The sequence below is a fragment of the Ovis aries genome, chromosome 4 (assembly GCF_016772045.2).
Source record: "Ovis aries strain OAR_USU_Benz2616 breed Rambouillet chromosome 4, ARS-UI_Ramb_v3.0, whole genome shotgun sequence".
NCBI lineage: Eukaryota > Metazoa > Chordata > Mammalia > Artiodactyla > Bovidae > Ovis > Ovis aries.
This window is the reverse complement of record NC_056057.1, coordinates 121,439,909-121,452,530: the sequence shown is the minus strand read 5'-3', so window position 1 is coordinate 121,452,530 and position 12,622 is coordinate 121,439,909. Positions and strand designations below refer to the sequence as shown.

Below are 12,622 nucleotides of genomic sequence, written 5' to 3'. Positions count from 1 at the left end.
AGGCTTTGGCATGCAGATAGTGGAGTGCAGTTTATTACACCAGCAGGCCAAAGCCAGAGTCTCCTCTTAGCCAAGTACCCCGACCTACTTTTGTGAAAACCTTATATACCTTAAGTGTACTCATCCCCCAATTCCTTAAACCTAGCCTGGGAAGTGTTAAAGGTAGATACAGTCAGGTTACAGCCATGATTCGTAACCAGAAGCCAGCTGGTGAGACATTGCAGCCTACACCAGTGGGTGCCATAAAGCTTACAAAGGTGACTGACTGTAGAGGGGAGTATTACAATCTTTTTGGCAATGGGAAATCTTGGTATGGAATCTCATGTTTGTCAGTCTGGGAGGCCAGTTCGGTCAAAGACATCTTATCCCCATGGCTACCAGTTACATAGTCCTGAGGGAGAAGACTCTTGAGAGTCCCTTGGACTGCAAGGAGATCCAACCAGTCCATCCTAAAGGAAATCAGTCCTGAATATCCATTGGAAGGACTGATGCTGAAGCCAAAACTCCGATACTTTGGCCACCTGATGCGAAGAGCTGACTCATTTGAAAAGACCCTGATGCTGGGAAAGATAGATTGAGGGCAGGAGGGGACGACAGAGGATGTGATGGTTGGATGGCATCACCGACTCAATGGACATGGGTTTGGGCAGACTTCATCTCAGGCAGAGAGACACTTCAAGGCTGAGGGAGTTTCACCAGGCCCCTCTCCCACAATAAGCATTTTTGAGATAGAATGGCACAAGGTGTGTCATCCCCAGCCATAAAACAATTGACATGAACACTGATTTATTGAGCCATTATCAACCCAAGGTTTGAGACAAAAGTTAGTCTTAGGCAGAACCGACTTGAAGAAAGTGAGATCCCAAAGCAAGTACATAGTTTCATTAGCATAGCTGAAGAGAAACGTTTCCATAAGAAAAACGCATTGTTTAGCTCAAGGTTTGAGAAAGTTAAGTTCAGACAGAACCAGGTGTCACTTGCAGCTTATTTCTTCCTGCTGCTTTGGGGCCCCTGGCCTCCCTACCGAGGCTGCTAACACTCTCAGTTGTTACCATTAGCACCACCTGGCAAGCTCTCTTCATTTAACAGCTCAATAAAAATAAAATTAAAATCACTTTCAAATGGCAAGTGATCCTTCTTGTTGATTTTCCTCCAGTCAGAGATTCTGGGACCAGCAACCTTTATCTGTGGATTTTCCATCATCAACATGTGTTCCTTGGGCTTATTTCACTCGGTCGTAAAGGGGAAATGTATGGCACATCACGGGGCATGATTTCATATCCTGAGCGTATACATGGCAAACACCCCTTCCACATTCCATTTACTTGCTGGGAACCACTTCCATGTGAATTATCTGTCCTTAGGGCTCCAGAAAATGTGTGCCTTTTAGAGGCTGCAGGTGGGGTATCCGAAAGAATTCACCTTCTGAGCAGAGCCCTTGGTCCAGTGTTGGTGCCTGTGCAGGGAGGCGGGGCACAGGTGCGCTCACTGTCCCTGGGCCTGCACATGCCCTCTGGCTGGTGCTGGGACAGGACAGGTGTCCTGGCCATCCTGCTACAAGCTCGCCTGCCTCTGCGCACATCAGGAGCACAGGCCTCCTGAGACCACCCGTGCCAACGGCCCGCCTATTGTTGCTGGAGTCAGAGGACACGTTTGCCTGTACCTGCGCTTATGCAGCTTCTGATCCAAGCCCTCTCGGTACAGTTTGAAAACTAAAGCCTAGAAAGAGGCAGACTTGTCCGGAACACAGTATGTGAGCAGAAGCCAGTAGGAAAGTGAGGACCCCAGCTCCCTAAGCCAGTTCGCAGTCCTATCCTTCATGCTTGCTTTGGAAGTGAGAGACCCTAAGTTCCTGGTGAACTCTACCAACCTGGCCCCATTTGGGCCATTATTCGCTGTGCATTTTCATGCTCACACAAGCAGGCACAAACAGAAACAGGGTCCATGGTGGGGGACGATGTCAGATGGTAAAGGAAGAGAACACACAGTGTCAGTGCTGGGAGAGCAGGAAGGGCTGGAGGCAGCTCTGCCATGGAGCAGGGGCCTGCACACCCCGCTCCTGGCAATGGGCGATGCGTTCAGAAGTCCAAAGCGAGAGGGGGATTCTCCACGTCCCCTGAGTCCTGCCTGGGCGTGGGCCCTCTCCACAGTGTTCTCCAGTGAACACTGGCTCAGTCCCACAGTCCTCCTTTCCGGGCTTTTAAACCCAGGATGAGCACACACCCCATTCCCCAGTATAGACGGTGCTACAGGACAGAAGGACTTGCCTTCCTTTCCTAAACATTGAGTGCTTGCTATAGGACCCCCCAAGGGTTCACTCAGTACGCTTGGGAAATCTGTCGACCTTGGTTCTCCACCTTTGACTCCTGTGTTCTGAGAGCTTGGAAAATGCTTTCCACTCACAGAGGCCCCTCAGACAAGAGAGGAGCTGAAGGAACAAGGGCTTGTGGTGGGCAGGAGAGGGCACAGTTGTGGACTCAGAGCCAGGGTTCCAGAAAGGAGACCAGCCCTAGCCGGGTTCTAGAGGTTCTCATCTGAAAGCAGGAGGAAATCATCGTCCTGTGTGAGCCGAGGATGCAACATGAGCGAACTAAACGCCAAAGAGAGGAGAGGAAACGAAAAATCAGGAGGCGATTCCCGGGTCTCTCCACAGCCCTGGAAGCCTGCCTGAAGCACACTTTCGTCTCTGGAATCTGGAGAGCCTCCGCCTTGAAGACTCCAATGAAGGTTCCGGTTAGTCCTGCAATGCTATCGCGGGCCACCAGGAGGCACCAGGTCGGGGTTGCTGGCTGAGCTTTGCTGGAGCAACTGGAGAGAGAAAAAGGATGGCGGAGGTCATTGTGGCCATGCTCCCGCCTCAGAAACAGCATGCGCTTCCTAGTAAGAGTGATCATCTCAAGAAACTGACCTGGACAGAAGGGGAAGGGGAGCCCCAGGATCTTCCCGTTTATTTACTCAGCACCCAGGCTGTGAGTACTCACTCTATGCCAGGTGACTCAGTGGTACCGAGGACAGTGCTGAAAATGACCAGTGGCCCCTGCCTTTCAAGGAGCTCTTGGTCTGGAGTGAGGAAAGAGAAAAGTATGGAAACCAGACGGGAAGGAAAAGAACAAGAGCTCTACAGAAAATAAAAAAGGGCGTTGTGAGGGAGGGCTTGGAGTCACTGGTCAGGAGGGTCTAAAAGGCCTTGCTGCGGTGACCAGGCTGAAGGGAAGGCGCTGGGCCTCCACAGTTCCAGGAGAAGCGCGTCTGAGAGCAGGCAGCCCTTACACAGAAACATGGGGGCAGCAGTGAGCCGCCAGGTGAGGCTGGGAGTGTGAGTGTTGTGTCCAGAGGGAGGCTGGTAGGCGATGGTGCTCGGGGGTGGGGTCAGTTCCTGGTTCCTGGCAGACCGTGCTTTCTGTTCCTCTCTGACAGCATTACTCCAAGACTGCACTCTTAAACCTTGCCTATTAAACTCCTCACAGTCTGTGAGCCAGAAATGGCTTACTTGGGTGTTTCTGCCTCAAAGTCTCTTTGCTGCGGTGGCAGATAACTCAGCTTATATTATTTTGGAGCTTCAAAATCATTGCAGACGGTGACTGTAGCCATGAAATTAAAAGATGCTTGCTCCTTGGAAAAAGAGGTATGACTAACAAATACAGCATATGAAAAAGCAGAGACAACAAACCTTTATTTGCCAACAAAGGTTCTATGAGTTAAGGCTACGGTTTGCCCACTAGGCGTGTATGAACGAGAGAAATGGACTGCAAAGAAAGCTGAGAACCGAAGAACTGATGCTTGAAAACTGTGGTGTTGGAGAACACTATTGAGACTACCTTGGCTGCAAAGAGATAAAACCAGTCCATCCTAAAGGAAATCAGTAGTGGATGCTTACTGAAAGGACTGATACCGAAGGTGAAACTCCAAACATGTGGAAATCTGATGAAAAGAAATGACTAATTTGAAAAGACCCTGATGTTGGGAAAGATTGAGGCAGGAAAAGAAGACAACAGACGATGAGACCGAAGGATGGAAACAACAAAACAAAGGATATCACACTGAAAAAATTCTGAGAATATGCAAAGGATACGGAAGACTGCCAAGTGGCAGCCCATGGGGTTGCCAAGAGAGGAACACTAGTTACCTACATAACTGAAAAGAAATGAATGCATTCACGCATGCAGAGGAATTCCGAGGGCTCACCATTCACATCCTAACACACTTGTGCAAACATATGTCTCCCCCCCTACCCTCTCCCCTTTAGGGGTCTCCCCACCCCAGACCCCTGCCTGAGGACAACCCCTCCCCAGACAACAAGAAACCCTTGCCTCAACTTGGCTCTCCAGTGAGGTCCACTGCGATCTCTATGCTTTCTCACTGGACACTCTCCTAGCGTTCAGGGTCCTGGCACCAGAAGCTGCCGAGAGAGGGGCACATATGCTTCTCTCCCTTCAGGGCCGTTGGTCAAGCCCCAAAGCGAGCTCATTCCAAAAGGCATAGAATTGCTGCAACTCTGGATGCATCGCTTCAGCTCCTTTCATGTCCCCGTTGCCTATTCTCCTTCCTTTTCCTTCTTCCATTTGTTCTGATTGTTGTTGTTGTTGTTCTCGTTGCATTCTTTGTTTTTTTTTTTTTTTGGCTTTTTCGAGCGGTTTTTTTGGTTTTTTTGGTTTGTTTGTTTTTCCTTTTTTTATTTTTTTTTAATTTTGTGTTCATTTTGTAATTTTTTTGTTGCTTTTATTCTCTTTCTCTATTTTATATACACTAGTGGACTCATACAGTCGTCTTTCCAATTCCAGGGCTCAAGACGCCTTATAACTCAAGGTATACAAAAGGTTTCCCTCCTGGAGGAGGATGACTGTTGCTTTCCTTCTCGGTGTGGGACAGGTGTGTTTGTTTGCTCTCCCGTCCTGGACATTATGCTTGCCTTCCAGGACGATGGGGGTTTCACGGTCCACGTGTTTCCCATACATAGCTGAAGCGTTGATTCCGTGGACCCTTACTAGGAAAGAACGGCCCTGACCCCGCCTTCTTCCTTAGCCTCTTGCACCCCTCCCACGTCCCGCTTCCCCATCCCATCCCAGGACCCTACCGCTTTGAGCTTTATCGTCCAAGTGCTCACACCCTTGCTGTCCTCTTGCCTCCTTCCCATGGCACAGAGAAGCGAGATCAGCCAGTATTTTTCTCGCTTTTGCAGGGATTTCCCCCAGCGTAAGGCCACCTTCCCACTCCCTCTGCCACGCCGCTCCAGTCGCCGTTCTTCTCCTTTTTCTCCTTCTCCTTCTTCTTCTTCTTCAGAGGGGGTGGGTGGGGCAAGCAGTAAGTCCATTGGAGACGATGGGGCGGAGGAAGATGGGTGGAGATGATGAGGGAGGGCTGTGGGCGGCTCCACATCCTTGCGCGGGGCACGCTTGTTCGTGTTCTTGGGGGAAGATACTGCTCATCATTCTTTTTCCAATCCACGTGTGGAGGGCATGGTGCACTGTAGGGAACCATGCGGGGGAAACGAGCCATCGGAACGTTCTCTCTTCCTTGCCACGCTGACTGGTGCAGTCAGCAGCCAGAGTTGTCCCTCGAGGTCTGAGATGTTAAACCGCACATTCCCAGTCTGCCCTTTGCTGGAGGGTTTGGGGTTCGCGGCCGTCAGCCAGGAAACAGAAATAAAACGCAAGAGGTGATCGATAAGCGTCCTCAGGCGCCCCTCCACCGGGTCACGGGAATCATGAGGCAGTCGAGAAAGCAGCTAGGGGAGGACAGTTTCCCCACCGCCCCAGGCACTTTGGAGGCCGGCCGCATCCTCTCACGTCCAGCTGGAAGACACAACTGACTGCCAGGCAGGACGGGCTGGGTCGGAGGTCCAGTTGTCTTGCTATCCCAATCTAGGGTAGGCTCGGGCCTTTCCTCAGTGCGGGGAGGACCTTTGCTTTCAGAAATGAACGCTGCGCGACGGATCTCCACCTAGGCCCCGGTGCACAGCTGGTGGAGAGGTTTCTTTGGGACTAGTTGGCTCGCCTTTCTCCCCTTGGCCTTCGTGTCGGTGCTGGTGGTGCCGGTGGTGGTGCTCATGGCATCGTGGATCGCTTCTCCTGTTTGGCACTTGGCGCTTCTCCAGCATGCTCCTTGCACCGGAAATGGAGCCCCAGGGAACTTTGCGGACGAGCGTCCTGCCGGGGACGCACAGATCCCCGCCTCATTCCTGCCGGACCCTCTGCCTAGTAGCACGAGGCCTCCCGAGGACAGCCACCCATAAAGACTGCTTGCCCATCTTCCCCCCCAGACGCTGCTCGACGTTTGGGGCATTTTCGAGAGCCTGGCCGGCCGGAAGGACACGGTGCGTGGACCTGCACCCGCTCTTCCCTGCACCTCCCCGCCGAAGGGCTCCGGACATCCCTCGCAGAAGTGGCAGGCCCTGGCACCGTGCTCAGACCCGCTCACGCACCCCATTCGCTCCGCCGACTTCCCAGCAGAGCCAGCCCTCGAGAGCTGAGCCGCTCGGGCACAAACCCGTTCCCAGGGAACACCGAGACCCCGGGCTCACTCCCGGCCCCGCCTTTTCCCCCCGGAGGCCGCATCGTCCTCACCGCCAGAGAGGAACTCGCTCCTCGTCGGCACTCTTGGTGCGTCGCCCAGGGCGTGCAACCACGCAGAGTGTGCCTGGGCGTCTGCACGCGTGTGCATCAGAGCCGGCCTACCGCCACAGCCCCAGAGATGGCCGCGGCTTCTTGTTCCTCCCCTTGGTCGCTCTGGCCCTCCCGCTGGCACAAGGGCCGTGGCCGACGTCCGTCGGCCCCGGAGGCAGGGTGTCCGTGCTGGGACGGTCGAGCCGGTGGTGCTCCTGGGCGGGCGGCGGGCGGTTTCTCCCTCCTCCGTGTCTGGACCGGTGAATCACGACTGCGCCGGCAGGCAGGGCAGCCTGGATCTTGCGCAGCTCCAAGGCCGGCTTCGGTCGGTTGTGTTCTTGCAGGCGTCTCCACTGCTCTAAGCTCATCCCTTCGGCCTCTGTGTCCCCCGGGGACTCCTGCGACCCAGGAGCTCTGCCGCTGGCGTCTCCTGCAGGCTGCCCGGGGTCTGTGGGGTCAGCCCCGAGGGGGGCCGCTGCCCCTCCCCCAGCGCCCCCTTCCCACGCACCCTCCCGGGCGTAGAACAGGACGTAGGCGCTCTGGCTCAGGGCAGCGGTCTCGTCACAGGCCGTCACCTTGGCATCGTCCATCTTATACCACTGGCCGTTGCCCGCTCGGACGTAACAAAAGTAGTGTCCTCGCTCACAGCTCCACCCGGAGTGCACCAGCACGGCATAGAGCACGTAGCCCAGTGGCCCTGCCTTCCGCTCAGACGTGTAGGGCTGCATGTCCAGGCACTGGGGATAGCGCACCTCCTGAGCCCTTTTGGCCCCGCTCAGCTGTGTGAACCGCTTCAGCACCAGCACCAGGACCTGGGAGGTGCTGTGCAAAGTCAACCTCTTGGTGGCAGGCACCTTCCGGAGACAAACGCCACAGTCATAGGCATTTTCCGCCTCCAGCTTCTCGGGCTTGACCAGCTCTCTCAGAGCTTGCTCCACACTCTGAGCCGCCGTGATATCCAGGCTGATGTCCAGATAAGGGTCGAACGTGTCCGAGACACCGAGGCAGTGGAGACACTGGATCTGAGACCTCCACGTCCCGCCGAAGATCTGACGGACGACGCTGGTGTCCTCGGAGGCGTGGCCCGACAGCCGGGATGCACTCAGGCACCCTTGCTGCATGCCATTCAGAGTGAACATCAGAAACTCGTGGGCATCTTCCTGCTGGTGTCTGTGGAAGCCCGCCAGCAGGTCCCTGTGGGGCCGGATCACCTCTCCCGCGTGAAGGAGGGCTCGGGTCACGTGAGCTCGCATGGCACAGAGCGTGCAGGAGCCGCCGGCCGGACAGAGGGTGGCGTGCTGCCGGGACACCAGCCAGCTGGCCAGGGGCGGCGTGTGGCTCAGACACTGCAGCGCCGCATTCACGTAGCACGTGTTCCCCAGATTCTGAAGCCCAGCGCCCACCCCCCACGGCCCCCTCCAACTCAGGGCGACTTTCTGGCCAGGCGCCAGCCCCGCTGACCCGGGAGCCAAGTCACCCCGCTGGGGGCGCCCGACTGCCGGCGACGGCCCCTCAGGGACAGAGGGTCCCCGAAGGGCATCCGCACCAGCGGCGCTGGCCCGACCACCTTGCCCTCCGGCTAAGACGTTGAAGGGCGCCGGACACGCACCTCCCCCGTGCTCAGAAGCAGCCCCCGGGTCTCTGCAAACAAGGCCCACGAGGTTTTCCATCTCCTACCTGCAGCTGCACGCCGGTGCCTCCTTCCCTCACACCGTCGTCTCCAAAGAGGGCCTGGGCCCCGCCCCCTCGGGCCTTTGGGGGCTTTCCCACAGCCCCACCCCCGCACGTGCAAGCTCCTCATTCGCTGAGGCGGCCGAGGGCCTGCCCACTCCCACTCCCGCCATCCAACCACCGACACTTTCCTCGGGGAATTCCCCTTGACGAAGCCCCCCACGCACTTCCGACCTGGCCCCCTGGACCAAAGGGCTCCGGATGCAAATGATTCGGGGCCACTGGGCCTTCCCGCCTTGCCCGCTAGAGATTCACTGCGGGCCTTCCAAGTTCAGCACACAAATGCGGGCTGCAGAGGAATGCCGTGGGCTCACCATTCACATCCTAACACACTTGTGCAAACATATGTCTCCCCCCCTACCCTCTCCCCTTTAGGGGTCTCCCCACCCCAGACCCCTGCCTGAGGACAACCCCTCCCCAGACAACAAGAAACCCTTGCCTCAACTTTGCTCTCCAGTGAGGTCCACTCTATGCTTTCTATGCTTTCTCACTGGACACTCTCCTGGCGTTCAGGGTCCTGGCACCAGAAGCTGCGTAGAGAGTGGCACATATGCTTCTCTCCCTTCAGGGCCGTTGGTCAAGCCCCAAAGCGAGCTCATTCCAAAAGGCATAGAATTGCTGCAACTTTGGATTCATTTCCTCAGCTCCTTTCCTCTCTCTGTTGCCTTTTCCCCCCTTTTTCTTCTTCCTTTTGTTTTTGTTTGGGGGGGGGGGCGTTCCCTTTCTTTTTTCTTTCTTTCTTTTTTATTTTGTGTTCATTTTATTGTTATTCCCTTTTTCTATTTTAAATGCACTTGTTGACTTATAGAGTCGACTTTCCAATTCAGCGGTTCAGCATATGGAATCTAGTTCCCTTACCATTGAGCAAACTTGGCCTCCTTGCATCTGGAGCGTGAATTCTTATCCAAATGGCTGCCAGGCACATCCCTTTCGAAGTATTGGAAGTGTATTTCCTCATTTAATCTTCAAGATAATTTCCTGAGATATGTACTATTATCTTTGTTTTACTGTTGAGCAAACTGAGGCCCAACTGGAAGCAGAAGAACTATTATTCAAACCCAGATCTTTTGACTATGGAGCCCATGATCTTAGTCAATGAATTATACTGTCTCCAAAAAGTTGAGATATTTATTAGATTATTTAGAAGTTTGGAGCCATTCAAATTGGAATGATAAATTTTAAAATCGCAATTAAATTAGTATTAATCTAAAATATGTAATATTGCTAGTAAAGATCTACTTTGAATTTGAATATGGTCATTTCATAAATTGGAGAAATCAGCGGCAAGCCACTCTAGTATTCTTGCCTGGAGAATACCGTGGCCTTGGACCCTGGTGAACTGCAGTCCATGAGGTCACAGAGAGTGGTACATGACTGTGACTAACACACAACACATTTCATAAACTGTCTGATGAGTTTTAGGAGCCAGGAGATGCAGAAATCAACCCTGTTCTTATCCTCCTTTCAATTTGATGGTGAAAAAGTGTAAACTGAAAGTGTTAGTTGCTTAGTCATGTCTGACTCTTTGAGCCCATGGACTGTAGCCCCTGCAGGCTCCTCTGTCTGTGAATTTCTCCAGGCAAGAATACTGGAGTGGGATGCCATGCCCTTCTCCAGGGGATCTTCCCGACCCAGGGATGGAATCCAGGTCTCCGCCCAGCAGGCAGATTCTTTACCATGTGAGCCGTGAAGAGTGGAGCAGCAACAGTGAAGACGCTCAGTCGTGTCCGAGCCTTTGCGACCCCATGGGCTGTAGCCCACCAGGCTCCTCTGTCTATGGACTTTCCAAGCAAGTGCACTGGAGGGGGTTGCCATTTCCTTCTCCAGGGGATCTTCCCAACCCAGGGACTGAACCCAGGATTTCTGCACTTCTGAGCCAGCCATGAAATGGTAACAAATTCTGCAAAGTGCTGTCTAGAAACGGCCACATGGGGGCGACAGTGAATAAACATTAGCACAACCCTGACACAAAGCCTGCTCTTCTTGAGGTAAAACCCGGCTCATTCAATGTCTACAGATTACTTTTATAGACTATTAAAGTATGACTTTTTTTATTAAAAAAAACCAAATATTTAGAAACTGCTAAATTATTAATATGCTTTTTAAATTCTCAGGTTGGTCTTAGAGCTAATAGATCATAATTGAATATATTCAGGTTTAATTTAGAAAAAACTATGATATATAGCCCATTTATTTTCAGAAAGAATTTGTGTCAAGAGCTGGAGGGGCAAGCGGTGGACAGGAGATTCCCCATGTCCAAGGTCAGTAGCAGCGGCCTTGAGGAAATACCCTGTGTCCAAGGTAAGAGAAAGCCCAGTAAGACAGTAGGCTCTGAGAGAGGGCATCAGAGGGCAGACACCCTGAAACCACAGCCAGAGAAAACTAGCCAGTCTAATCACATGGACCACAGCCTTGTCTAACTCAGTGAAACTAAGCCATGCTGTGTAGGACCACCCAAGACGGACAGGTCTTGGTGGACAGTTCTGACAAAATGTGGTCCACTAGAGAAGGGAATGGCAAACCACTTCAATATTCTTGCCTCGAGAACCCCATGAACAGTATGAAAGGCAAAAAGATAGGACACTGAAGAGAAACTCCCCAGGTCGGTAGGTGCCCAGTATGCTACTGGAGATCAGTGGAAAAATAACTCCAGAAAGAATGAAGGGATGGACCCAAAGCAAAAACAGCACTCAGCTGTGGATGTGACTGGTGATAGAAGCAAGATCCGATGCTGTAAAGAGCAATAGTGCATGGGAACCTGGAACATCAGGTCCATGAATCAAGGCAAACTGGAAGTGGTCAAACAGGAGATGGCAAGAGTGAACGTTGACATTCCAGGAATCAGCGAACTAAAATGGACTGGAATGGGTGCATTTAACTCAGATGACCATTATATCTACTACTGCGGGCAGGGATCCCTCAGAAGAAATGGAGTAGCCATCATGGTCAACAAAAGAATCCAAAAGCGGTACTTGGATGCAATCTCAAAAACAACAGAATAATCTCTGCTTGTTTCCAAGGCAAACCATTCAATATCATGGTAATCCAAGTCTATGCCCCGACCAGTAACACTGAAGAAGCTGAAGTTGAACGGTTCTATGAAGACCTACAAGACCTTCTAGAACAAACACCCAAAACAGATGTTCTTTTCATTATAGTGGGCTGGAATGCAAAAGTAGGAAGTCAAGAAACACCTGGAATAACAGGCATATTTGGCCTTGGAATGCGGAATGAAGCAGGGCAAAGACTAATAGTTTTGCCAAGAGAATGCACTGGTCACAGCAAACACTGTCTTCCAACAACACAAGAGAAGACTCTACACATGGACATCACCAGATGGTCAACACCGAAATCAGATTGATTATATTCTTTGCAGCCAAAGATGGAGAAGCTTTATAGAGTCAGCAAAAACAAGACAAGGAGCTGACTGTGGCTTAGATCATGAACTCCTTATTGCCAAATTCAGACTTAAATTGAAGAAAGCAGGGGAAACCACTAGACCATTCAGGTATGACCTAAATCAAATCCCTTATGATTATACAGTGAATAACAACTAGATTTAAGGGACTAGATCCGATAGACAGAGTGCCTGATGAACTATGGACAGAGGTTCGTGACATTGTACAGCAGACAGGGATCAAGACCATCCCCAAGAAAAAGCAATGCAAAAAAGCAAAATGGCTGTCTGGGGAGGCCTTACAAATAGCTGTGAAAAGAAGAGAAGCCAAAAGCAAAGGAGAAAAGGAAAGATCTCATTTGAATGCAGAGTTCCAAAGAATAACAAGGAGAGATAAGCCTTCCTCAGCGATCAAAGCAAAGAAATAGAGGAAAACAATAGAATGGGAAAGACTAGAGATCTCTTCAAGAAAATTAGAGATACCAAGGGAATGTTTCATGCAAAGATGGGCTCAATAAAGGATAGAAATGGTATGAACCTAACAGAAGCAGAAAATATTAAGAAGAGGTGGCAAGAATACACAAAACTGTACAAAAGAGATCTTCATGACCCAGATAATCACAACGGTGTGATCACTCACCTAGAGCCCGACATCCTGGAATGTGAAGTCAAGTGGGCCTTAGGAAGCATCACTATGAACAAAGCTAGTGGAGGTGATGGAATTCCAGTTGAGCTATTTCAAATCCTGAAAGATGACGCTGTTAAAATGCTGCACTCGATATGCCAGCACATTTGGAAAACTCAGCAGTGGCCACAGGACTGGAAAAGGTCAGCTTTCATTCCAATCCCAAAGAAAGGCAACGCCAAAGAATGCTCAAACTACCGCACAATT

General features: G+C 51.8%; 1 protein-coding gene across 1 annotated transcript; it reads right to left on the bottom strand.

Annotated features, from left to right (window-relative positions):
- Positions 1-769: 769 nt before the first annotated feature.
- Positions 770-9,493, bottom strand: LOC114114472 (ubiquitin carboxyl-terminal hydrolase 17-like protein 6). The gene has a single exon (XM_027968411.3). It carries the CDS (start codon positions 8,270-8,272, stop codon positions 6,671-6,673), a length of 1,602 nt encoding a protein of 533 aa, XP_027824212.2. The 5' UTR covers positions 8,273-9,493; the 3' UTR covers positions 770-6,670.
- Positions 9,494-12,622: the final 3,129 nt, after the last annotated feature.

Excerpts from the sequence above, each read along its gene's own strand:
- LOC114114472 (XM_027968411.3), bottom strand. The coding sequence starts at position 8,272 with ATGGAAAACCTCGTGGGCCTTGTTTGCAGAGACCCGGGGGCTGCTTCT.